Source organism: Pezoporus flaviventris, unplaced genomic scaffold, assembly GCF_033815535.1.
Source record: "Pezoporus flaviventris isolate CSIRO_AGI_PZ_B2104156 unplaced genomic scaffold, CSIRO_AGI_Pfla_v1 ptg000057l, whole genome shotgun sequence".
Classification (NCBI taxonomy): domain Eukaryota; kingdom Metazoa; phylum Chordata; class Aves; order Psittaciformes; family Psittacidae; genus Pezoporus; species Pezoporus flaviventris.
Genome location: NW_026892605.1, coordinates 4,238,861 through 4,263,974, shown reverse-complemented (window position 1 = coordinate 4,263,974; position 25,114 = coordinate 4,238,861). Strand labels below are relative to the sequence as shown.

Sequence of the window (25,114 nt, the reverse complement as noted above, 5' to 3'; positions counted from 1 at the left end):
TATTTTTAAAGTAAGTCTATTTAGGACAGCATAAAATGGCCACAATGTGTATCTAACTATCTCTAGAGATGACTTAGCCTAGCAGCTACATAAAAAGAATACAAAGACAAATTAAAATCTGTACACAAATGTAAGGTGTTTATTCAACTGGCTTCTTTACATGCAAAGATCTATTGGTATTATGCAAACAAACACAGAGGGGAAGGATCTTACAAGGCATTACTGACAAGCTGAGAATATCTTTTAGTTAAATTACTGTTGATGAGTAATTTAGAAGTGTAAACAGTCATTCTGAACTGGTCACTATTAATACAAAACTGAAAATGCAAGATACTTTAATGGATTATGTTTAGCCTGCAAAGAACAAACACTACAATTGTCATTCTTGTTAAAAGACATTGGAATAAAACTGAAAAATACAATTCACAGCTTCCCCTTCTGTCTCATCTCTGCAGGATCCAAAGGCAGTTTGTAACACCACAGCAAGGACTGCAGTATCGCAGTGTCCAAATGGTGAACCAGGGGCTGCCCAAACAGCTCTTTGCCCGTCATCACCTTCTCTGACAGTTCCTCAACACAGAGGAGGCACCATGCTGATTTGGTGGGCTGCAGCAGCTCTGTCTCGCAAGAGGACTGAGCATCCCCGACCTTCCCCCTTGCCTGACATGGGATGTATCCATCAGGCCATTCATTACTCTGTGAAAGCGAAGCAGACTTTCTGATTGTGTTAAAAGCTTAGGATGGGGGCTTTTATTCCAAATCTGCAGCCAGGAGTAATGTGTGCAAGCTCTAGCAAGTGCAAAACAAGGAATTATCTCCAGAATGGCTTAAAACATAATGAACAAGTCAGACTTTAGAAAACAAGATGATGCAGATCTGGTCATTTTCAAAACAGACTGGCAGCACCCTGAAATTCTACTGCAGGGTTAAACCCACCATTTCGGGGTCTACAGACAAGATTGCCGAAGAAGAAAACATTATCTTAAAATATAAGATAACATTATCTTCTAGCATCTCAGTTCAGGGAGGTTTATCTCTGGCTATGTTCTACATGGTTTATCTCCCAGGGAAAACATCATCGCAACACAATTACTCTCTTGGCAGAGGCACGCAAGAAAGGCAACTAAGTCTGCACAGTCTTAAAAGGGGGTAAAAAGATGAAGCAAGAAACCTCACACTTGTAACACTTCCTATTTACTCCATAGGGGGATGGACTGTTCTTTGCATGAAAGTGATTATGCATGGACCGTGAAGTAGGAAACTAAAACCCACAATACTCCATCTTGCTTGCATTTCAGTAACTGCCTCCTCTACAAAAGTGCTGTTCTTTTTAGCAGTTAGTAGTCTCTTATTAGGGTGACCCTGGATTATATTACCTTCTAATTGTCTCTGTCAGTTACGTGTATTTTCCTACTATTGTACAGTGCAAACCTCAACAAGGCCACACGCAAGGTCCTGCACATGGGTCAGGACAATCTCAAGCATGAAATCATGCTGGGAGGAGAATGGATAGAGAACAGCTCTGAGGAGGACTTCGGGAGTTGATTGATGAAAAGGTCAACATGACCTGTTTGTATCCCAGAAAGCCAAGCCTATCCTGGGCTGCATCAAAGGGAGCGTGGCCAGCCTGTCAAGGGAGATGACTCTCTCCCTCTGCCCTGCTTTGGTTAGATCCCCCTGCAGTACTGCATCCAGCTCTGGAGTCCCCAACAGAAAAGGGATGTGGAGCTTTTGGAACAGATCCAGAGGAGGCTAGGAAGATGATCTGAGGGCTGGAGCACCTCTGCTATGGTGACAGGTTGAGAAAGTTGAGCTTGTTCAGCCTGAAGAAGAGAAGGCTACAGGGAGACATTATAGCAGCTTCCAGTACCTAAAATCAGCTTACAAGAAATCTGGGGAGACTTTTTCTGAAGTCATGTTGTAACAGAACAAGGCAGAATGGCTTTAAGCTGACAGCAAGGGGATTTATATTAGCTACTAGGAAGAAGTTCTTCTAAGAGTGGCGAGGCCCTGGCACAGGTTGCCCAGAGAAGCTGTGGTCCATGCCTGGCAGTGTTCAAGGCCAGGCTGGATGGGGTTGGAGCAACCTGGTCTAGTGGAAGGTGGGGCTGGAACTGGATGAGCTTCAAGGTCCCTTCCAACCTAAAACATTCTGTGATTCTATAATTCAGAATTCAGAGTGAAAAATAAAACCCAGCAAGTTTGCTCCATCATCTATGTCAGTGATATTTCATGGATGTATGCTTTAGCAGCATTGATACGTACTTTCCTGAAATAGGTAATTTTCACTGAAATAAATGAAAAAGTACTGGCAAAACTAAGCGCAATTTACCCATCTAACATTAAAGTATGGACCGTCTCATGTAAACAAAAAGGTTTACATGACAAGAGATCCATTATAATTTCCAATTTGGAGCACTATCAACCTAGAAAAGATTATATTAGGTGCACTGTTTAGCAAAGCACATACAGTAAGCTTGTAAGTTATGTGATAGATAAGAAAAATTTAACAGCACTGAGGCTTACATATCTCTATTTTCTAAGATTGACTTTTGCTCTTATGAAAATGTTTTGATTCACATGCTCCTTCATATTGTATAATGCTTTATTTTGGAGTTTAGGTATTATTATTTATTTCCTTTATTATTTCAGTTTTACTCATATAAGAAAGTTACATGGAAGTTTGTTTGTATTTGAACTAAATATACGCTGACAAGACATACTATTGACAGCCTCCACACTAAGAAACTTCCACTACAGTCTCTGATTTTAAGTGGAGAAAGAAAAGGGCTTGTAGTCTGGGTTCTGACTCTTTGGGATCAGAGTCTGTACATAAAATACCTTACTCTCAACTGCTGTCATAGCTACAGACTACCCATTAGCCAACCTGCCAATTGAATTAGGGAGAAATACCAGGACTGCGAGTCCTACCCAGTAGAGAAATGACAGTCAGCGTAACGCCCAGGAACAAAAGGAACACTGGGGAACCCTCTGCTCTGATGAAGCCAGAGAGCTCACTTTCTACCACAGCTATGTTGAGCAAGGAGTACTCTTAGATTTTGTAATTCAAACTGCAAGCAAATGGGGGGGGGGGGGGGGGCGGGGGGGGGGAAGAGGGTAGAGGGTGCTCCTCTAGGTTACAGGAGGTGGAGCTGGTCGGCACATGTCAAGCACAAATGATGACAGCTTCATCTGGTAGGGAAGACTGCAGAACCACAAGGAAGCCCCAAGCAAACCTCGCAGGGGTCTAAGATACAGCCCAGTACAAAATGAAAGTCAGCTGTGTAAGACGTGCATATTCAAGCAAGCATCTTCAGCCTAAACCACAACATGAATAATCCACCGTGCTTTTCATATTTGCTTAGTCTGAGCTAGGGAACACTTCCTGGGGGGAGGGGAAGAAAGCAGTAAGTGCCAAAACAGCTTGGGCTTTTGATATGTCTGATCAATCCACACAACCTGACCCCAGACACAGACTTTATGTAGGAAGACACAAAATTTATCCTTCCCAAAAGAATACAGAATCTGCTTTTCTGTTTCCTTCCTGTAGAAATTGGCAAGAAATAGGAATTTTCTGCTTCTATCTTCTTAGTGGTAGGAAGGCTAAAGACATCAATACAGAGGCTTTGTTGCAGAACTCACAGACTTTGTGCCTGTAAAGAGTAGGTAGGCTCTCCTACGTCTTCTTTGCCCTAGAGTTATTTAACAAATTTCCTCCCCTCACTCCCTATGAGTTAGACAATTTGTATTTGATTGATGTATCTGTAATAGACAATAAAAAAGTGTGTCCTAGTTTAAGATAATTTACTTCAAATTGCACTCAACCTATACTGGCATGCTTAACCAGCAGTGCTTTGCTAACTGACACAGCTTTATTGGTCCTAGAAAATATATTTTAAACTATCTCCTTCAGGGACAGGAATTAAAACTGAACAAAAAGAAAGCAAAAGATACTACATCATCTTCCATTTCCTTAAGACTATTAATTAAAAATGTTAAATGGTATAACATCATCTTTGACACAAAAATGTTGTATCCTATGGACACAGTCCTGTTAAAATAAAATAAATAAAGCAGTAAAGGTGTGTGTTTTCATTCAGCACTGCCAAGTATCCACCTAACTCATCATCTTTCCCTTCTCACACAGTCCCCCAGTCAATGATCAGGAGACTTCCCTGATCTTGCCTTCTTATGTGGCTGTAGGGAAAAAAAGAGTGGTTTGATTTTCTGTAGGGGACAAAAGTTGTCTGTATACCTATCACGGAAACAGCAGGCTACTGAAGTAAGTGTTCCGTTCTGTTGTCCAGAAAAGAACAAAAGTGTTCTTTTACAATATTTTTATTTAGGCAATAATAATGACTCAACGTCATGTAAGCACAACATGTAGTTTGTGCCGTGGGGCAACAAGCAGAACAAGGAGAGGACACCTAGTGGTGATCTACGATAACTAGTGTTGGTAGCATGGAAGCAGTAGATGAAGTTGTTAATGCAGGACATGATTTGGCAAAGCTCTTCCACACTTAATTTTTAAGCATTTCAGTAAGACTTAGCATTCAAGAAAGCGTGAAGCTTTTCTGGATAAGCATGACTGTGATTATTAAGAAAAAAGCAATAAAAAATAGAATAAGACATGTCTATGTGATATGCCCAGAAATACGTTTCATTAAACACCTGAGTTTTAGCAACTACGTGAATGGATATCAACACTTCCATAGGTTCATGAACCTTGAAAAGCTTTAGCAAGTTCAAAACCAGATTTCAGTACAAGTCAAACCAAAATAAGATATGGCTGCAACTTACAATATGATTTACTGCAAAAAAAAAACACTTTATTGTATGTCTTGTAATAAGGATTCAGGCACTTTAAATTGGACATCTCAGAACAAGAAAGATCTAGTGTACAGTTTCAGAAGTACTACTCATACAACTGCTAGGTCTTGTCCTGTGATTAGAATAGCTGTGAGCAAAACAGCGTCTGCCCTTTAAGCAGCTTTTGGAAAATCTTGTTATTTGAAAGAATAGGTAAATTTACATCATAGAGAAATGTACAGCGAAGTGGTGTATCATCTGACATGTAACAATGAATTTATTCCTAATAGTTCATATCTTTTATTTTTAATTTTTCAGTTATCTATGAGCATATTTAACTAAGAATAACTTAAGAGTTGCATGTAAACCTCTGCAAAATTTTCAGGGGTCAACAGCCTAGGCTGTCTCATAAAATAATTTAAAGTAAGTAAGAATTAGGTCCAGTATGTCGTGTTCAGTATTTTTAGAAACCTATGCTAAAAATAAAATAAAATTAAAAAAAAAAAAATCCAAAACAAACCCACTGTAAGAAATTACTGCAAAAGTGTAATTTCTGCAATCAAATTTTTATTTTTTTTCTTGCATTTTATAGTGTATAATATTGTTCAGCTAAGTATATGATCTGTTTGTCAACATCTTAATTACAAAGGATTGGAACATTAGGTATTGCAGGTAAAAAGCAGTTTTAAGAAAGTATGAATTTGCAAATTAGGTAAATTAATTCTTGCCAACATATCTCTCGTCCCTTTGTTAAAGTGTTCCTTCCTATTTCCACTGAGTCATTCATCTAGGTAACCTATTAACATCAGACTGTTATGAATATAGCAATCAGATTTCAGATATATTGTACCACAGGCTATAGCTCTGTTCCATCTTAAAAGGTAAGAAAAAAGCTTCTGCAATGCATACGTTATTTACCCCAATATCACCCCATCTGGCTATCAGAAGCTTGATCTTGATTTATTTTATTTAAGCGACATGGAAAAGAAACAAAGAAAAAGAACCATGTTTCATATAAAAATATTTTAAATTCTTGCATACTTATCTTTAAGTTCAGAATACTGACCAACTGAACTCCAGGAATGTGATACTGAAAAAGGAAAAGCTCAAAGCCTTTTCTGTTAGAGGATGTATAAATACCTCAGTGAGACAGCAGCTTTAGTATACACCCTGGCTTGTTGATCAATCAGTTTTCCATGAAATATCCTCTTGGCAAGTTATGAGGAATGAGTTTGCCGGCTGTCCTCTCAATATTTTTGACATAATGTTCATTACTCTGGATCCAAATACATAGTATTTCAGATTTATCTGCACCACATTTAAAACCAATGTGTCAGCCCACATGCAAAAACTATTAAATCCTTTTAACCACACACAAACAGGCTCGTTTCTGTGTCACAAAAATTAATTAACAGTTGTTCCCTGCTGTGCATATGCAAACACACTCAATACAGAAAAGATTAATATCAGCAGCAAAGGTCTGACTGACTACGCCAATGAAATCATCGAACTGTTGTTTCCTAATTCAGCGAAGTTCATGCCTACCCATTTTCTTCAGTTTTTAAACATTTCAATGCTGTAATATACAATTTCTCCACAGTGGTAATAGATCACCACGCAAATCAGTTTCACATGGTCAGCTACTGTGATAACACAAAACTCAAATGTGAAAATCCATGACTGCATTAATTTCTAATATCTGTAAGATGCTAGACAAATAAAAAAAGAATCACTTTTTTTCTTACACACATTTAATTTCAGGATATATAAGAACCTGATTCAGTGCTTCAGTCCCTTATTTATCACTGTTTCTGTACAAAGATCTTTTTTAAAAGCAGGCAATGAGCTTCTCAGTGCTTTATTGCAGGCTCAACCCCCTCATCTCCTCCCCCAGAAAACAAAACACAGAAAAACCCTTGAGATGCTATTTCACGTTCCTGAGGACATCTAGGGAGCACTATAACATGTTACCAAAAACAAAAAGATGGACTCCCTTTTTTTTAAAGTTTTTAAATACTTGTCAAATGAAATATCATACAAGAAATACTACACAAGTTTTACTAGTGGAATCAAAGGTGAAGTTGCAATCAAGCAGCTATTAGCTAAAGATTAAACAGACCAAACACCAGCTATTGCTGGTTTGGACTACATCCTGTGGTCACTTCTAGTCCCACTTACTGGGCAATTCAACTATTTTTGATTTAGAATATCTGATTTATCTTTTGACAACAGATGGGGGGGGGGGGGAGAGGAGAGGTATTAATTTCCCTGCTTAGTAGGTCTTTATAGTGGCAAGCTATTAACTCAAGCTGCCAGAAAATAATATCATTGAATGCATTTCAGAAGGTTGTCTCTCTAAATCACAGAGGAGACACAAAGCACAGCTTTATGGTAGAACTGCAAAATATGCTTAATCATTTGCCTCGGTTAAATTGAGTACAAAACTGCAGTGCTCTATTTCTGTGTCAAAAAAAAAAATAATTGTTACAGTGCATTACAAAGAGGCAAAAAGAAGAATAATTTATAAAATACAGTAATAAAGTTTAATAACCTCTTTCAGGATCTTCCTGAGAAACAAATATAAATTTATTAGATGTTTTGATACTCAGTGTCATGCCATTTTTAAATAGAATCTGACTTCACTTGGAGAGTTGGAGATGGCTTTACATTTAGGTTTCTACTAAACTGCAAAGTAAATGTAATACTGGAGATAAGCAGAAATGGTACCAAATCATTCTTCAATATTCATTTAATTAAATAAATCTTTATCAAAGTAGGCAAATTCATATATAAATCTATTTTAATGATTTCAGTGAATATGCTTTACAAAATAATTCTCTGTATACTTGCTGCAAGAAAGGTTTAGAAAACAGCAGTTATTTTTCCTATGTTTTTAGCACTTCCTGTTAAAACATAATATGATATTTAGAATTCCAGAAATGAGGACAGGCAAGAAATGAAATGACTGAATCATGACGGTATGTGCCAAAGCATTAAACACTTTCTAGCCATGAGCATGCCAAAACAGGGAATGCCATAATTTCCTGGAAATGCTACCGTGCCAAAGTAGCAGGCAGCATAAGGTCACGTCTGGAAACAGTGGAGTTGACAGTTTAGAAGGCAATGACTCAGAATTTGAGCTACCCATATTTTATAAAGAAGGTCAGTATTTGATATATTTAGCCTACATACAGACTAAAATAATAAGCATTCTAGGAAATCTACTCTATTATAAATGGTTTCAATTTCTCCTGAAATAGGAAAATATGAACATGTATTTTAACTTCTCTGTGATTACAAGAGCATTAACTTCATAAGTTTAAGTGCTTGTCAACAAATCCAAATGCAGATTCAGATTGTTGCTGAAATTGCTATTATTCTCCAAAGGAGCTCATCTATGCTTCTGCTGATAGTCCCAAACATACTGTTTGTCTCTGTTGTTAGCAGAGAGAAGATGGTTACCTTACACTTTTTCTTTCAAAAAGGCTTTTTTACTAGTACCTTTATGTAATTATGCTAATTGGTGAAAAAAAACTCTTTATTCCATTTTGGGTTTTGTGTAGCTCTTTGGAAAGACCCAACTATTTTTTTTTTTTTTTTTTTTTGTAGGAAAAAGATCTGAGTGAATTATGTTATAACCTTATAAATCTTACCTCTTCCCACTGGTGTATGTATCTAATCAGTCTTGAAAGGCGTAATAAACGTAACAGGCTGAGGATTTTTGTAAATCTCACAATACGAAGTGCTCTCGCTGTCTTGTAAACCTCCGAATCCATTCCTTTTTCTACAATGAGGAAGATATAATCCACTGGTATTGATGAGATGAAATCAACCACAAACCAGCTTTTTAAGTAATTCATCTTAATGATTTTAGGGTCCAGTATTATTTCAGAGCTGTCTTCATTTACAGTCCCAGTTCTAAAATTCATGATCAAGTCCAACAGAAAAACAGTGTCTGATGCCACATTGAAAATAATCCATGGTGTTGTTGTTTGTTCTGTGAAGAACGTGATTCCAACTGGTATAATGACAAGGTTTCCAACCATCATTATGAGCATGATTAAATCCCAGTAAAACCTAAAAAAAAAAAACCAAACAAAACAAAAACAGGAAGAAACAGAATGATTGATGTAATATGGTAAAACACACTGAAAAAATGGTTTCTATGATGCCAGCAACTTCAACTCAAGATATTTAAACACAGAATCACAGAATGTTTTATGTTGGAAGGGATTGTAAAGATCATCTAGTTCCAACCACCCTTCCAGGGGTTGGTACATGTTTCATTAGACATTTTGTTAATGCTAAGAAAATTCTCTTTGATTTAACTCATTCAATATACCCACAGTCAGTAAGAAGACTAAGTAATTAATACATTTCATTATGTATTTTCCTTCTCAAGAATACGCATCTAGGATAAAGAAAGTACTATGGCTTATAACTCCATGACATATATGAAAGGTGTGCATGTGTGCCACTCAGCAGACCTATCCAGACTCCTAACAAAACTCATTAGTGGGTTTATGTAACTAAAACCAATGTCTAGTCCTAATCAGAAGTGCTTTAGCAATACAATATTTTTTTAAGGCTTCTATCCAAATGGAAACCCAAATATCTAACAGATAACATATTAAATTTAAGTACCTCTTTGTAAAGGTAATCATACCATTACAGTGCCGGAATAAAATTATAGGAGGAGAAAAAAAGCACTGAAGAAAAAAATAGAAACAAAAATTGGATAACACCAAAACCTTCATCCAGTTTTACAACCTGAACTTTCATATATTTTTACAACCCCATAGTCCATCTTCTTCCAGAGCTAGCTAAGAAGTCTGGGCAATAACACCTGCCAACTTGCACAATATAAAATGGCTACTACATTTCACCATTTTGCTCCAGAAGTATCCAAAGGCTCTGCTCTAACACTCTTAAAATGCTGCTAATGGTGCTTGATACAGACGGTAAAGAGCCAGACTCATAACTTCAGCATCTATTATGGAAACAGTGAGTAAACCTACCTGTCACACGAATATATATCTATCCTGATGGAAGATTTCCAAGCAATGGTAGTATAAACCAAACAGTTTTTAAGAAAATTATGGTAACTTCTAAATTTTAAATTGCCAAAGAAAATTATGCTTGTTCAATAAAAGAACTGCAACTGAATTTGAGAAAGCCTGAATCCAGCGTACAACCTCTTGTTCTGCTTGAGAATATGATCTGTTCCAACTAAACTTGGACAGGCACAGAAACCAATCAAAAACAGCTCCTCATGGACTCATTAGACCTTCTAGAAGACTGGAGTCAGCAATGGCTCCACAACTATTTTCCTGCTCCAGAGGAGCCACACAGGGCCCCACGCAGTGGACATGGGATGGACATCTCAGCAGAATACCACTCCAGCACTGACTTCCAGGCTACTTACGCCATACTAGCACCAGCCTCTTGCCTGCAGCAAACACCCTCATCTTGATAAAGGTTCTTGGCAATTAACAAAAATAATTGTTTAACTGGCCACAAAAAGTTTCAGAACCACAAGTTTAGTTTTTGCGAGACTTATGTCAAGTATATGAATTACATCAGATTCTAAGGATTGCTTCTTGTACTCGCCAAATGATCCAGGTTTATAAATTCCCTTTATTTCATGTTTATCCATGAAAATATGTCTGAGTTTACAAATTGCTGATCTAAGAACACAATAATTAACTGTAACTGTAAAATACACTAAAGGAAGAGTAACTTAGGATTCACAGTGGTAAAAGAATTCCCAGTTTAAAAATCCTTTATTCCAAGATAAACCTACAGAGATTAGGCTTGCTTATCATTTGAGAGCAGAGATGGCAAAGTACCTTTAACTGGTACTTAAGGAGTTGCATGGAATAGGCTTTACAAGTAATTGCCTGTGTACCACAATGTGATTTATGTCTTACACATTTTCAATCTTACAATAACTGTGAATACTAAGTGCTATAAATATTCCATTTTTTCCAGACTGTATGTATTTTTGATTAGCATGTATGACATTCACAATTAACTGTACTGTGTTTGGAAAAAAAACTTTCATATTTCTCTTATCTTTTTTTAATTCATGTAATAGGCTTCTTCCTGAGCTAGATTCCTTTTCAGTGATCTAGGAATTATCATAGAGAAAGAATCTCTAAATTCATATATCGCTGCTACTATGATCTACAGGCGTGACTACCACAAACACTTTTACAATGTTATCAAACAAAACGGTTCTGAGAGAATAAATGTCTCCAAGGAATCCTGAAAATGGGTGGAAAACAACTGAGAAATAAGCACAAGAGGTGTAGTTGTATCTGTGCCTCACTAAGCAAAGCATTGCTTGATTTCAGATTGACCTTTATGTTTCACCAGCATAGGAGGCAGTTATGCAACGAAGGCTAACCAAAGCTGCACAACAGCCAGCCGCCCAGCCAACATAAAACATAATACAGAACCAGGTGTTTTTATCCTAAAGTAATCCGCAGTTTAAAGGCTCATTATGTACTGTGATTATGCAAAACACACTGGAGTTCCTGATGTTGAATGTCAGCAAAAGTGGTAGCATTAGGGCTTCAGTAATAAAGCTAGATTGCATGCGAAGGACTGTGAGATTGCACCAGTTGTCTATTTTGATTTTAGTCCACAATACAGTATAAGCTGATAAGTTAGTAAGAAAAACCTTATTATATTATGATTTATTTTTCATTTGGAAATGAATCAGACATTTTCTTTTAGGAAAAGGCTTCCAAAAGCCATTCTGTTGGCTATGTTATATGGTATTTTTCTTTCAGGTGAGAAAACCTAGATGAATTCCCGGTATTGCCCTTCTGTGACCTGTGCAGAGAAAGTAATACAATGCGTTCCTTGCTTACTGGTTCGGAACATCCTACTATGCATGAAACCAAGAGCAAGCTGAAAAGCTTCACAGGATGGTTCAGGGAGCTGCCTTTGAAACACAGAAGATGCTCTTTGTTGCAAACAGGTTTTAGCATTAGTTATTTTTACTATTTCACACACACAAACACCCTGTCCAGTGAGTATGGTTTCAAATTTAAAACTTCCAATCTCAGAGTTACCAGTTTATGTAAGATGGTGTAAAATGCTGACAAAAAGCAAGGAAAAAATAGGCCTATGACATAAAATTTTCAAGGGGGGGGGGAAAGCCTGGGGAGATTCAGAGCTCATAACAAGAAGCAAGAACTGAACTTAGCCCCACAGCAAACAGCTATGGAGCTTACTACTCCTCTGAAGCTAACGCTGTACAGCTACTACTAGTTGATAACTGACTGAAGATACAGAGGTCAGCAACCCATCAAACTATTGCTGAAACCTTTTAAATGCTTCTGGATGACTCAGAAGCTTACTATCTCTAGGTAAAAAAGTCTTCAAGTATTACAAAAAAAATGGCTTGAGGCATATTTTTTCTATATAAAGAGTAATTTAGAGCAAATAAAAAAGAATTTAAAAAAAAAATTAAAAAAAGTATGCTAATTAATTACTTTGGTACTCCTAAATAAAACTAGCTGGATTCATAGTCCCCTTTGAGTGATCATTTCACTCATAATTTTTCTACTATACTTTTAAAACTTATGGTACAGCATGATGCTTTCTACAGCCCTGGAACATGGTGCTGAAGCTTTGGGGCTTTATTTATTACCACAGGCTACCCTGGATAGGATGAAGGGTCTGTTCAAAATGAGCCTACTCAAGCAGCAATAAAGAACTACTTAGTATTAATTAATCAACCTTTATACTAAGCTTAATAATGTAAGGCACTATGAATTCTAATGGGCATTTTATTTTCCACATTATATATCCAACCCAGAGAAAACGGAGCCTTAAAGAAGGAAATTTCAGCTCTAGTTTAGAATCACAGAATCACAGAATCATGGAATACTTAGGGTTAGAAAGGACTTTAAGATCATCTAGTTCCAACCAACCTGTCATGGGCAGGGACACCTCACTAAACCATGGCACCCAAGGCTCTGTCAAACCTGGCCTTGAACACCACCAGTGATGGAGCATTCACAGCTTCTCTGGGCAACCCATTCCAGTGCCTCACCACCCTCACAGTAAAGAACTTCCTCCTTATATCCAGTCTAAACTTCCCCTGTTTAAGTTTTAACCATTTACCCCTTGTCCTATCAGTACAGTCCCTAATGAAGAGTCCCTCCCCAGCATCCCTATAGGCCCCCTTCAGATACTGGAAGGCTGCTATGAGGTCTCCACGCAGCCTTCTCTTCTCCAGGCTGAACAACCCCAACTTTCTTGGATTAGTTATTTGCTGCATGATTTGCCACATATGCAACTGGGTAAAAAGTAGTTCAGATTTGCTTTCTTTACTGTTTCCTGGTCACTGCCCATTGACACAGCACAGCAGTCTCAATGTCCTTGTGTCAGCATAGTCCGATGCACAACTATCCTTATGGTGCACCCACACTGACCAAGCAGAAGTTATCAGTTTTCTCACTAGCAACCTAGCAGAGTGAACAGCACCACAATGGCACTAAGCACTGTGACCTGAGGCTACAGGAAAGTCAGGGCTTTGCTGAAGATTAAGTTTTCCGAGTTTCCAGAAAGATCATTAAAGTCTGATTATTTAATAAAAAAGAGCAGAACATATAAGTAAAATCTAATGAAATACAGTCACAAATACTCATGAGCCATATAATATATCAGATGGTCTTTGAAAAAGATATTAATTCTAATTGTTTGTAAATTATCTTTTAAACCAAACCTGATGTATCTGAAACATGATTTCACTCTACACATTCAGAGAATCAAGAACTGTAAAAAATTTTCACAAGCTTCCCATGGAAAACTTGCCTCCTCTTTAGTTAAATATTTTGATTGACTAGCAGATGCTCAGTGAAATGACTGACTTTTTCTATCTCACCTTCAAATACAGTTTTATTTCTTTTGCTTTCATGCATCACCAGTTTACCTAACAGAGAAATCAATGTCCTATATAGAACAAAACAATCTTAGCAGAAATAACAGTAATTTAAAACTTTACTACAATGCACTGTAACAAGCACTGAACTTGGTATTATCCATGTCAGAATCTGATTCTAATAGGACACACCATCTTTCTCTGTCTGTGCAACTATGTTATGCATTTACTAAAAGAGAGCAAAGTTAGGCCTGAAAACATCTGCAATTTGCAGCTATTACTGGGATGTGTTGGAAAGGACAGGGCAATGCAGAAAGAGAGGGTTCTTCATGATTGCACAGGTGTCTGCACTTGGAAGCTTTCTGAGAAATCACCACCATATATTTTTTCACAACCTGAAAGTGAGGATATCCCCTTCTGCCCAGCTATCCATTTTCATTCTGCCCATCTGTCTCTCTCTCGCACATAAACACATCTAATGAAAAACATGTTTCTTCTGGGAAAAACCATACAAAGTATGAAATTCCTTCTATTTTAACAAGAAGTACTGAATTCAACATCCACCATGGAACAAATTCTGGTTAAATGTTGCAAATTTGTTGCCAAGTGCCTCTGTGATTTTCAATCAGCAGCAATTTTTTTAAGAATTCAAATGTAGAATTTACTGTAACCTATCTGTGTGATCACATTAATACAAATGCATTAAAATGACTACTGTAGTGCCACTTCCTTACATTGGCCAGTTCTGCGCTAACAAACAGGTTTCTTCTGCAGTTGTGTTGTCCTTCTGCACACAGATAAAACTTTCCCTGTTTGAATGTATTTAATTCCTCAAAAGCTTTAGAAAGACAAAATGTTGGGTTTTTTTTGTTTTGTTTTTAAAAACTGAACTATTCTCAATTTTTTTTTTACATCCTTTAATCCCCTCTATTTCCAATTCAACAGCTTTTAGCTTATGTTAAGTAAACACAAACAAGGAATCTTGCAAGCCCAAAAGAGAGTACCTGTCATGCCTAACCCCTTTTCATTGTAAAGCATACACTATAGTAGAGTACTAACAGTATCTCCTACAGCTCAAGTGCATAAATATTAGTAAGTAGAAGCCTGTGACTCTATCTCGGGTGAAAATTTCAGGTTTATTCACCCTATTTCAGCTCTGTTTCAACTCTATTCAGAATATTTGCTATTCTTTTTTAATTTAAAACATATCAAGTTTAATAAACCTCCATTAACCTCAGAGGTAACCAGCTGAAGCAACAAAAAGATTTTCTCTACTTGCCTGAGACTGATGAGGTAGATCTTCTGAAAACTCAGTTTCCCTGCCTGAATTATGAGCAATGCTGGACCTGGGAATCTTCACGCTTAACGGTTTCATTCTGATTCAGAATAAAATAGATTTAAAAAATAAAATAAGAGGTTTTCAGACCCTCAGAAATCTTCATTTGATTTCAGACTAATAGTGAAGTCTTTTACTTCAAGTTTAGTGATACATACTTAGAGATCCAACTTATGTGCCTTGTCCCTATCTTTTTACTAGTGGCATAACTTAGAATCATAAAACAGTTAGGGTTGGAAAGGACCTTAAGATCATTAAGTTCCAACCCCCCTGCCATTGGCAGGGACACCTCACACTAAACCGTCACCCAACCTGGCCTTGAACACTGCCAGGGATAGAGCATTCACAGCCTCCCTGGGCAACCTATTCCAGTGCCTCACCACCCTAACAGGAACCTCCTACCTCATAGCAAAAAAAAAGGAATTCAGAGAGATTAGTAAAATTCAGCAATACTTCTTTTTGACATAGCTATAGAACATGCCTAAAAATTACAAACTTGGAAATTTTCAAATACACTTCATGAGTTTCATCTGATAACTAAATACACTTAGGAGTGGAAATTGGCAGTTTGTTCCTCAGTTATGGTTCTATGCACAAGGCAGATGATTAGATACATGCAGCCCTCAGGGGACTTGATCAGAGCCCAGTGAAGCCAATGAACAGCCATTTACTACTTTCAAAAGACTCTGGTTACAGCATTTGGTGAAGTTCAAAGCCTGAGTGCTTCAAAGGTTTGATTACTAGAAAAGAAGATCACAGTACCATTCATGAAAAGTGACTGTAACATTAATAACTTAAAATTCCTCCTTTTTTTTTTTTTTAAATGGACTCAATAATACTTCAGCAGTGGACATCTCATCAAAAGATTTTTAATTCTTGGTACACATGCAATAGCTTCTGTCTAAAGTTTTGATAATACTTCCTATGCATTACCAAATAAAGTCTCAGATTTCTAAGAAGCAAAGTTACAGAAGTAACTTTGCCATTGCATATGGGAGAGGACGAAGGAAAGGACAAAGATAAATTTATATATTACAGCTATATTATTTAACAATGAGTCTCTTTGGTTGTACACAATAATCCCTTAGTACCAGTGCTTGATATTTATAGTTTTTCCTCCAGAGAACCTTATTAAGCTACGGTAAAAGGAATCAAAGCCTTACTTCCACTTAACCTTGGGCAACAGTGCACCACTGTCAGTGGAGCTCTGATACTGGCTTTATCACTCCCCCATCTTCACACACTTCCTCCTTTCGTCATCCCTATTCCTCAGTGATAAAGCAGAATAGTGTTCCTGTCCAGATAGCTACCAGCCTGAAAAATGCGTTGGTGAAGTGTCAGGACTCACAAATGAGTTTTCTCCTGGAAAACGCAGAATTTGTCTATGCTGACCTGTATGCTGATCAGAACAGATATATTTCAAATCATCAAGATTGCTTCTGCATCAACATGCGTCATAGCAGAAGTAATCTGTCTTCCTCAAATTTACCCCTCTGCATTCAAACTGTCTACAGCCTCTCAGTATCAGGCAACATTTTGTGTAGGGACTCCAACAGATTTGTTTCAGTTTTATGCTACCAACTCTTACACCAATTTCAAATTGCCACATACTGATTTTTAAGTATCAGCAAGTTTATGTAGTGGATCACTGAATATACGCACTGACATTCTCAAATTAGAAATGACCACTTTACAGGCATGAGAAAAAGTCTGAAAGAGACACATCTAAAAATATTTCAGCTGCAAAATAATCTCGTATCTCATGTTGGAACACTTGCATTAATTAAGAATTTTGTAGTGACAGTAATTTTAAGAGTGCCATTTAGAAACATGACATTTAGGATGCCTCCATACGAAGTAAAAATTCAGAAGCTTAAATTGGAAGAAGCCTTCTGTAATTCTTCTCAACAAAGCACAGTGTGAGAAGGAAGGTAACCTAACCTACACCCCCTTCCAAAACCAAGAAAGCCAGACAATATCACCGAATACTCTTCTTTAATAGATTTTTCTTTTTTAGCCAATTTAATCTCTCAATTATCAGTATAATTTTTAAAGTTTCTGCTGATGGGGAAAAGTCCATTTTCTCTACTCATCTTCAGAGAAGGAGATGATGGGGAAGAAACTGCTCAGTAGCTATTGACAGACCTCAGTCATGGAGTTTGGTAAGGAGACTGGCCTGTGACAGAAAAAAACGAGCTGGGACAATTTTATTTTTTTTTGAGGTGAAAACCTCTGACAAAAAAAATACAAAAAACAAGACTAGGACCGTCAACTTGGTTTAGGCAAGACACTGAGATTTTTGGTATTTGACATATATAGTACTAACAATTTCATTCTGACAACAGGAAGTAAAACTGGCTTCATGTGTGTAACTGTACAAAGACAGAACGTTCAGACAAGCAGCTTCAAACACAAAATTTTATTTACAAGAATTTCGTGTATCATTTCTTGAAAAACTTTACTGAAGGCAAGACTGGGCTTTATGTTTAAACTAAAAAAAAAAAAAAAAAAAGAGGTAGTCTTCAAAGTCATGAAGGGAAAAATCAGAGATGCAAAAAAGTGTGAAAGAACTATAGATAGGTATGAAAAATTTTGATGGATTATACATGCAGACTTTGTACTCCTACATAATGAGTGAAAACAAATATACATGAGTGAATATTTATAGACCTCTTCTGACTCTACACAGACACAGATGTACATGATTCTAATGCAGAACAAGTAATGGAAACTGATCTTTGGTTCCAGAGCCTATGTTTCTTCAAATATAAAAATAAGTACTGAGATTTCAACCCTCAAAAATAAGTGGAAGTACTGTTTTAAGAATTAGTAAGTTATTCCATTGTAATACATTTCAATATTGCATAGTTTGCTTCAAAAAGTAATTAAATCTATTTGAAATATTTATGTATTTAAGAGATGATATTAATTTGTGTTTGTTCTGAAAATAACATAAACTGAAGAACTAGTGTTCAAATCAAATCAAACTTCTCATTCTCTTCACTTTTCCTTATCCTTTGATGAAAAAGGATCAAAATATGTTTCAGACGCTTTTTAGAAAAGCACAGGAAAAGGATCAAATTTAAAACAGAGCAACATGATAAGTAATTAGGGTCATGTCATGGCTATCCCCCATTTGCAAAACAGCTCCATACCGTACCAACACCTAAAAAAATCCATTTGACTTTCCTCATCTACCTGCGGATAGCCAAGCCCAGGATTTCCCACGTCTCAGGAAAATTCATTATCCCCAAGGCATACTGTGTCTCCTGAAGTGTGGTACACTGCTCACATGCTCTCTTTCCCTAAACAAACATAAACTAGAGCAAGAACCAAAAGCTTCTTCCCAGGGAAAGCAACCACTTGACTGGAGAGGTGTTCTCACTTTTATGCTCCATTAAAGCAGAATTCTAAGAGGTGGTATTGTTATTGAAAGTATCCATGCCAGAAGTGCCATGAAAATTAAAAGTACAAGTTTAGATCCTCTCCAGCATAGAAAGGGAAATCACTCTGCACTTACAACATCCGGGCTGAATGGTTTTGATTCCTGAGCAGGCGCAGGAGACATTCAGGTACATACTCAAATGTACACATGCAAAATTGCATTAGTATGATTATTGATTTGTTATTATATTATTAACTGAATTCATCATATCATCTAAAATACCAACTAATTGAAAAAACAATGCACACAACACAAAATATTTTAAGAAATGGAAGAACTAATCTTCCACAAGCTTGCTTATACTTTTCCACATGTATATTTATTACGTATCCCTTTTTACAGGGTGAAGCTCTGCAAGTGGGAAGGAGTATACTCAGCTAGGAAGTTCAGTGTTTAGTTTTACCATTATTTTTCAAAACATAACTTCATATTTCATACACTAAAACACTTGTCTCTACCAGAAATAAAATGCAGCTCTTGCAGATTTCTCCTTCCACCAGCCACATTCAGAAATCCCCACCTTTTTCATTATTCAGCTTGCATCGAGACCTCTCTGCTAGCCATTTGCTTTTCACAGTATCTAAGCAGATGCAATGTAATTTTAACATTTCTTTAAACTTTCCCAATTTACATACTGCACATTCCAGTCTTAACATCCTTTTGACAGCATGACGCTCTGCCTGCACTGCCAAAACAAATCAGCTAATTATGCAGCTAGACAGAGCAGTGATCAGATAGACCTGATATTCACTGTTTAAAACAAAAAGGAAAACCCAGAAAAGCAAAGCAAACAAGAAAGAGAATACATGATGTTTAAGGATGTTCAAGTTATTGGCCTAAGTAACCATGACCTTGTTGCTTTTACCTCTTCTTCTCTCACCATCTTTTCATGGTATTTATCCACTAACACTCCAGAAATCTCCACGCAAGTAGGCCTGAGTGAAACTCACTTACTGCTGCTGCTAGCAGCTTAGCAAAGTGTGGATGTTTGAAATACAAACGAAGTTTCTGAAATGTAAAAATCTATCTCTGGCATTTATGAACTTCCTCAGTGTAATGGAAAGTGACTGATGAATGGTCCTTTTGTAATTTAAAAAGAATTTTTTTTTTTTTTTTTTTTTGCCTTGGAATGGCTTTGGTTACTTTTAAAAACATGATCAAATGCCTTAAGGAAAAAAAAAAAAAAAAAATCAACAAAATATTTTATGTATAGTTATTTATTGCATGGTTTTCTGATCCACAAAACAGGAGATAATCTGCAAGATCAGGCACTCCAAGACATTGCCTTTACAAAGAGGCCTTTTCTCCTGCTAGTACACCTCTGCCAGAAGCAGTACTGAAGGTCATATCCATCGCTTGGCTGCATTTAAAAAACAAGGTTCCACTGTATTTTGTTACAGGTATACACATAATCTGAAGTAGATGGTCAAGATTCTTTCTTAAAATTAGTATGTATTAAATTTACAAATATGTGTTGAAAGTATCTATTGAATTATGGCAGATTATTGGCATAAAATACATTTGTTGGTTATTTTACTTGTGAAACGGTTGTTGAGTCACTGGAAGATATTTGTTCCGAATGCACAGATTAATTTAAAATTTTATTCTATATTCATTGAGATGAAACCATCTAAAGCAGAGTTGGTAAAGAAATTACATTTATTAGATAACGGGCTTTTTCCCCCGAAGTTGACTTCATTTAAAAAAAAAAAATTAAAAAAAAAAAAAAGAGATGAACTCACTTTAAGCTTCAGAAAATTATGTCAGTTTTCAACTTGAAAAATAAAAGATTGATAAAAATATTAAGATCTGAAAATTTATTCAGACTTAACCATAGGCTTTGTATATGCTTCACCTATAAATATTTATCAGAAAGAATATAAAAGGGAATTATTCAATAATCTACTTCTCCGCTCTACATTTTGCTAGAGTGTTTTGGTTTTTACAGTTGGATTTGAAGTCTCCTGGTACAAGAATTCTCCTGTCTTCAAGCATTCAACTGAAGTAGTCCATATTATTAATGTCAGCACAGCCCTCATGCTGCTCCTGAGATCAGCCACAGTACAGGTTAAGGGTGACAGGGGAAAGTGTTTGCCTGCAAGTAAAGTTGCCTATAATCATAGCCACTGATAAGCTGCTCTAAAATAAGCACTCAAAGAAACATTGAGGATCTATGACCTCAACTATTAACAACAGCAAAAATACCAAGGAAGCTATTTACTCCCATACAGACAGATGACTGTTGCTTCGATACAGCAAAACAAAAAGAGCTTCCATTTACTGCGGTGAATAAAACACCAGATGTCCATCTTTATCTTCTGTCCCTATTCACTCAAAATGAAGTTGTCTAAATATAATAAATAGGTTTCTGGCTTTCAGCAAATGAAAACATTTTACTTGGAGATCTCAGAAGAGGTTTTAGCCACAAGCCAATATTCGCCAGAAAGACAAAATATAATTTAGCCAAATATTTATGTTTCGTTTGTGGAGGACAGTGAGTTATGAGCTCATAAAGCATGTTTAAGCTAAAGATGTGTAATAATTAGAACAGCCAAATAGATCTTAAGAATTCATTGTTGGATAACAACAAGAAACTGAGAGGAAAAATGATTAATAGAACTTTTCATCATAATTTCAGAAAATATATTGATCTGTAAACTGCAAATCAAAATATATGATATGACAGAAATGGAATACGAAGCGTGTTCAAATTACTGTGATAGGCCAGTTCTGCAAATGCACAGCATCAGTGGATGACATTTTTAAAAAATCAGCTTTACCATTTACGGCTAGAATTCTGAAAGATGTTCAGGCACAGAGTCCAGATGCTTACGAGTATGTAGGTCCCTAGCTCATTCTGAAATCCAAAGATAGACAGGCTCCTGACTTCCATCTTGGATCATCATCTAACATCCTATAAACTTGCACACTCTGTGCAGAGCACTGGGTAAAAATGACATTTTCAGAGCCGTTCCAGAAATTGAAAAGTTTGTGCTGGAAACATGAAATCAAGTTAAATATCATATTCCTTTTGCTCATTTTGCTAGTAGCATAAAATTATTATGTACAGTCAACGTTAAGATGAGCTGCTACTCAATGACACTTCATGGAATTACAAGTCAGTAGTCCCAGCAGGAACATCTGCCACCATTTTGCACAGATTCACAGTACCTGCACTCCTGCGCTATAAAACCAGCTCTCCTTCCCGGAAGCAAATCTGAACTCTTTCACTCCGTGAGGAACAAGTGGGGGAGTGGAAGTTCGCTGCAGCTCTCCCACCTTTTCCACAGAAAGACAAATTTGGTCTAGCCTGTAGACAATGTACAAGTTGGCTACAGCTTAGAAATGATAGAAACAACCACAGTCACATCCAGCAGTGTTCATAGTCAGGTAAACGAGGGGGGTAGTGGAAGTTGCTGAACAATGCTGACATATTGAACAGTACTGAAGGAGGATTCCTTGGACCTGTCTTGGTAAGTATCGCCTCTCAACAACAGAAAATTAGCATGCATGTGGATGACAGAGCACCACAAACCAGCAGACTAGAAAAAAATCTGCCTTTAGGAAATGAAAACAGAGGAGAGTTTAAATGGAAGCAAGAAATTTTAAACTCATAGCTAAAGCTCTAAATAGCAAACTAAACCCAAAGGCATTTAACTGGCTCAGTCATGATTTATGTTGCATTTGGTTCACAGAGAGCTAAGAAATATACATATGAAATAATGCAATTATTTATATGGTCCTGGATTTAATTCTTCTCAACATCAAGAACATTGAGGTTGTTTTTTAGACCTTCTGCCGTTTCAGAGAGATCAGCCATCATGATAAATTCACTACTTCAATAATGCACAATAAGAACACGTACAAATCCTACTCAACTTTTCAATACCCAGCAGTGTATTGCTTCATTTAATATACTATCCCAAATTTGAAAAAAAAATGTTATGTTAGTAAACCATGTGTTTCAGATGTTTACCAAAAGAATGCATTAAATTAAAAGTCAGTTTTGGTCATGCAGGCCCCTAAATTAGGTTACTTATCTCTCAGTTGTCCCATACATTCAATGTCTATTGCTTAATGAGCCATCAGATTTCAGACATTTTGATTTTGACCCTTTTTAAATGCTTTGGTAGATGCCTACCTTCTGGCAGTGCTTACTCTTGATACTACACTCCCTTACATTACAGAACTATGTTTGTTATATGTTTAAGGTAACAGGTGTACACCACACTAGAATTCCCAAGCTGGCAATAAATGGGCTGAGGGGACAATTTCAGCAAAGTATCTTGTTATTAGATCTACAGTAACAGCATGTTCAATTTCATCATGTTAGCTTTTGCTAACTTTCAAACGAGAAATGTAAGTTCATTTTAGACAGACTTCACTACATGAAAATCAGACCATAAAAAATGCTATAAATAAAAGACAGAAAAATCAGGATTCAGTATTTAGAGAGTCATCTAGATGACAGTTTCCAGGAAAATGGACATGCAGCTCTGAAAAAAAGGCCATCTCTAAAGTATACTTGGTAAGCTGTGTAACAAAAAAGGTACCAGTAATGAACTGAAGCTTGAGGTATACAACTGATTTATTTTACCTTTTTTTTTTTTTAAAGTTTGTGTCTAATGGTTCTGAACACAAGTATACTCCATACTTACTCCAGCTGCACTGCAAACCAAGGCAATAAGATTACTGCAAAATATCACGCAGCTTGCCTGAATCTGTCATCAGATTAAAAGATATTAGCAGAGATTTTACAGAAGCTAAATGACAATGTCCTTGAGATAGTACTGACATTGACTCCAGCTGATACAGTTTTTGGTCATTAACATACCTTAACTATGTGTCTAGAACAAGCCCTCCAATAATTAGAACTGAATACACCATGATTTTTAAAATTAAATCATGCCTCTGGGAAAGAATCAGGGAATAGACAGCTAAAGGACTTTTAAGCAATTAACGAGTACTGTACTGTTAGGTTAAAAATTGAACATTGCAAAGTAGGTTAAAAGTTTCCTCTCTCAAAAATTTCATGTTGACATAGAAGACAGCTTTCAGGCATGCTGCTAGGTAAAAGCACAGGTGAGTATGGATACCTCTTCTTTACAACAAATTGAAGTACATTTCTCTACTATTTTTCATATTATACCCTCTTTAAAAGGTATTTTGCCTTCTACAACCTACAAACCAAGCCTCTCAAAAGCAGATGACAAAATTTAACTAAATATTACAATGCAACTGATGTTAGATAGGTAGACAGAAATGCAGAGGTAAAGATGTATACTTTTTAAATGACCTCTGATTTCATACATCTCTTATTTCTGCTACCCCAGGCTGAACAATCAGAAACTGCCCTCAAATTTTGACTTGATTATATAACCATAAAAAAAAACTGAACAACTTATCAAATGTTATGCAATTTTTATTTAGCTTTGTAGCCACCCAAACCCCCACACCAAATCCTAAATCCAGACCTTTATTTACTAATCCATGCTCTTACACAGTATTCCAATTCACAGTTCCCTCTATATTCTGAAGTCCAAGAAAGTAAGTATCTAGAGAAACCTTTTACTGACTCAATAATACCATTATTTATTCTGATGAGCTAACAAAGTCCCAGCACACATTCAGACTCTTTCTCACTACAATCAAAACAAATAGATAACTAAAGCGTAAGTCTCATGATATTGAGCATCCCAGGTTAAAGTTTAAAGACTCAACTGTTAGGCAAGTTCTTTAACTTCCCCAAAATATAATCTTCTAGATTACTCACAGGAATTCTGTAACATTTCATTTTGATTTTTGTTTGGTTGTTTTTTTTTAATCATATCTCCAAATCAAGATGAACATACTTGCCTTTATTTGCTGTGAAGTAGGTGAATATTCTAAAATAAAGCATCTTGCAGTGAAAAAAAAAAAAAGGTACTTTGGTATTCCTTCATAGGTGCTGCTAGCAATCTTCAAAACATGCCAAATTAAATTAAAAGTACCTCAGAGAACAGAGGAATTATTTATTATGCTTACTGAGCTCTTCCTCTGCTGTAAACTTTATTCTATGTTCCAAGTCTGTAACAATTTTGGAAGTCTGGAATAAAATGAAATGAATGGACAATTATTCCAGGACTAATGAAACTTGGGAAATGTTCATATGTGAGCTCAAACTATGTAATAGTATACTACATTATCCGGAGATGGAAGAATGAGTTATCAATAACATGAATTGCTTTCCTAGAATGAACAAAGGCACAGTCCTTCCCACATCATTTAGAGGTCCAGAAGATGAGTGGCTGCTGTACCAACTTCAGGGGGACTCAGTTAGCTTGCTTTTGTGGTTTTTGATGAAAATCTTGAAAGGGACAAGATGACATGGCCCTCATAAACCTGAAAGCACAACATACACCTCTACCTATCCATTTTCACTCATACATACTTACAGCTGGTACAAAGAGAAATGCCAGTAGCAAGCATTAGTGAACTAGATTTCATAACAAATGAATCAGTGACAGCCAACATGAGACATTATTCAACATTAAAGATAATTAAAAACTGAAGATGAAAAATAACCTAATGCATTTCTAGCCCATACTCCACACGAAAGCATTTCCAATAGAGTATTTTGTTGCTT

General features: G+C 36.5%; 1 protein-coding gene across 1 annotated transcript in view; it reads right to left on the bottom strand.

The window, feature by feature from the left end:
• Window positions 1-25,114, bottom strand: part of HCN1 (hyperpolarization activated cyclic nucleotide gated potassium channel 1) — a 188,585-nt gene that overhangs the window by 157,469 nt on the left and 6,002 nt on the right. The window contains exon 2 of the mRNA XM_061469430.1: window positions 8,463-8,886. Within this exon, the coding sequence (XP_061325414.1) occupies window positions 8,463-8,886 (424 nt within the window). The remainder of the gene's footprint in view (window positions 1-8,462; window positions 8,887-25,114) is intronic.